Source organism: Haplochromis burtoni, unplaced genomic scaffold, assembly GCF_018398535.1.
Source record: "Haplochromis burtoni strain Fernald_Lab_line unplaced genomic scaffold, NCSU_Asbu1 Contig_630, whole genome shotgun sequence".
Taxonomy (NCBI): Eukaryota; Metazoa; Chordata; class Actinopteri; order Cichliformes; family Cichlidae; genus Haplochromis; species Haplochromis burtoni.
Window position 1 is genome coordinate 147172 of NW_024582991.1, and position 2295 is coordinate 149466.

A 2295-nucleotide genomic window follows, 5' to 3' on the forward strand; every position below is an offset into this window, starting at 1 on the left:
TATGTATATATATTCACATTATATTTGATTTTTCACTTCATTTATGACTCCAGGAAACAATTTCCTGAGGAGCAAATGATCTAAATTACTCGTTTTAAGTCTCACTGAATACATTCAATACATGTCCCTTTTCAGTCTGATTCAGTTCAGATTCCTTGCTCAGCATTTGATTGTACTAGAGGTTACTATAAAGAGTTGGCTGCTCAGTATACTTTGCTTTAACCCAAACTGGGATCACAAATATTACTGCTAGCCAGCTAGCCTTAAGCATTAGCTGATAAGCTCCATCCATCTAGTCATCTGGATATGTCAAACAACAAAATCTAAATCAGATATTTAAAGCTTTAAACCCAGTGGAAGAGCATTTCATTATTATTTAAAGTCTCACTTTTATCACTTGTTCATGCAGACATGGCCATCCTTGAATAAGCCAAATATGAATTTTGTTTTTTCATGTAATCCTAACCTGATAAAGGACATGCTGTTGCACTTCTGAGGTTATACATTGTAGGACATAACAGAGAGTCATCTGGTCTTGTTGCATGATCAGTTTCAGCCAAGCTTCAGCTGTCAGACAGATGCCCTCACATTTGATTCTAGAATACTTTGATATACAGAGGAAGTCATGGTCAATCACTGCAATGTGCCCAGGACCACAATCTTACCAAGAGTTGACATCCCAGCAAAAAAACACATCACATAACTGAATTCTCCAGACCGGCAAACTGCCAACATTTCTGCTTTCAAAGAGGTGCTCATACTTGGGGAAGATCAGTTAAAGCAATTGTATTTGATTAATAGCACCTGGGTGCTAATTACCCTCCTAATTATGGAAGCAGTAGACTGTACTTAGTTTTTCACACACAGCTTCTCTATTTTGGCTTGAATTTCTGTTAAACAAATAAACACACAGTGTAATATTTATGTCATATTTCATGCTTTATCTGAACTTGTATTTATCTCATTTTAAAGACCTGGTAAGCATCACAACATTTCGATCATGTCTGGACATATAATAGCAAGAAAAAGAGGTCAGTTTTACTAAATTAGAAAATCCTCAGGCCTGAAATGAGACAGTGCAGCAGTCAATTCAAGAAAAACAAGCTGAAGAGGCCAGTGTTACCAAACTAGTAGCTCTTAAGGGCCAAAGTCAGAATATGTCAGAGGAAAAGCCCCAAAAGGAAAATGAAAAGAAAAATAAGCAGATATTATAGTATGTTAGTTGTATATAAATTTGTCCTCAGCTCCATTCTGCAACCCATCAACTGGTTGCGGCAGATGGCCGCTCCTCTCTGAGCCTGGATCTGCTGGAGGTTTCTTCCTTTTTAAAGGGAGTTTTTTGTCCCCACTGTTGCCAAGTGCTTGCTCACAGGTTTTCTTTCTTCTTCTTTTAATCAGTTCAGTTTAATTAATTTGTATCTCAATACTGTTAAATTGAATTGAACTGAATTAAAGATGACTTTTAGGAGATGGAATTGAATGAATCAGGGCATTTTAACACCTTACCCATAAAAATGACCAAACAGCAAAATAAAAGCCTATTACATGCAGTCCAAGATTGGAAGAGCATGCTTAAAAGAACCATATCTGACCGTTTGAGGAGGTTGGTGGAGGGGATGAGGCCAGCACATGCTGTGCTGCTGGGTAGTTTCTTTGCCTGCCACCAGAGGGCATCTGTCTGGTCCACAATCTCCAGGATGTCGCCTCTTCTGAAGCTCATGCCGGCATCGGCGCAAGGGATGGCCGGGTCCTGCTGAGGGCTGTAGTCAGTCATGGCCCGTACGTATAGCTAGCAAAGAGAAACACACAAAATAGGGGTGAATATTTTTTATGTGAACAGAGGCAATAATAATGGAGCTGTGGTAAAAGACTCACCATGGTCTGGTTGTGGACCGGCCTTTCTGTGATGGGAATGACTTTAAACATAATGGTGCCATGCGACCGAGCTTGCTGATTGGTTGTAAGAAAACAAAATGGAGCATGAACAGAACCAATGTTGGATGCAAACAATACACAACAGCAAGAGCACATTTTATTTGATGAACAAATGACCCACCACAACTTGGATAACTTGCTCAGGCTCCATCCCATCCACAGGAAAACCGTTCACCTCTATGATCCGGTCCCCTGCATGGAGTAGACCTATGTACACACAAACACAAACATGCATTACAGGGAGTGCAGAATTATTAGGCAATGAGTATTTTGTCCACATCATCCTCTTCATGCATGTTGTCTTACTCCAAGCTGTATAGGCTCAAAAGCCTACTACCAATTAAGCATATTAGGTGATGT

General features: G+C 39.8%; 1 protein-coding gene across 1 annotated transcript in view; it reads right to left on the reverse strand.

Moving 5' to 3' along the window:
- The window catches only part of mpp4b (membrane palmitoylated protein 4b), a gene marked incomplete in the record, with an annotated part of 25895 nt that overhangs the window by 8887 nt on the left and 14713 nt on the right, over nucleotides 1-2295 (reverse strand). Inside the window, 3 exon segments of the mRNA XM_042214924.1 lie at nucleotides 1593-1789; nucleotides 1876-1950; nucleotides 2057-2142. Of these exon segments, the coding sequence (XP_042070858.1) occupies nucleotides 1593-1789; nucleotides 1876-1950; nucleotides 2057-2142 (358 nt within the window).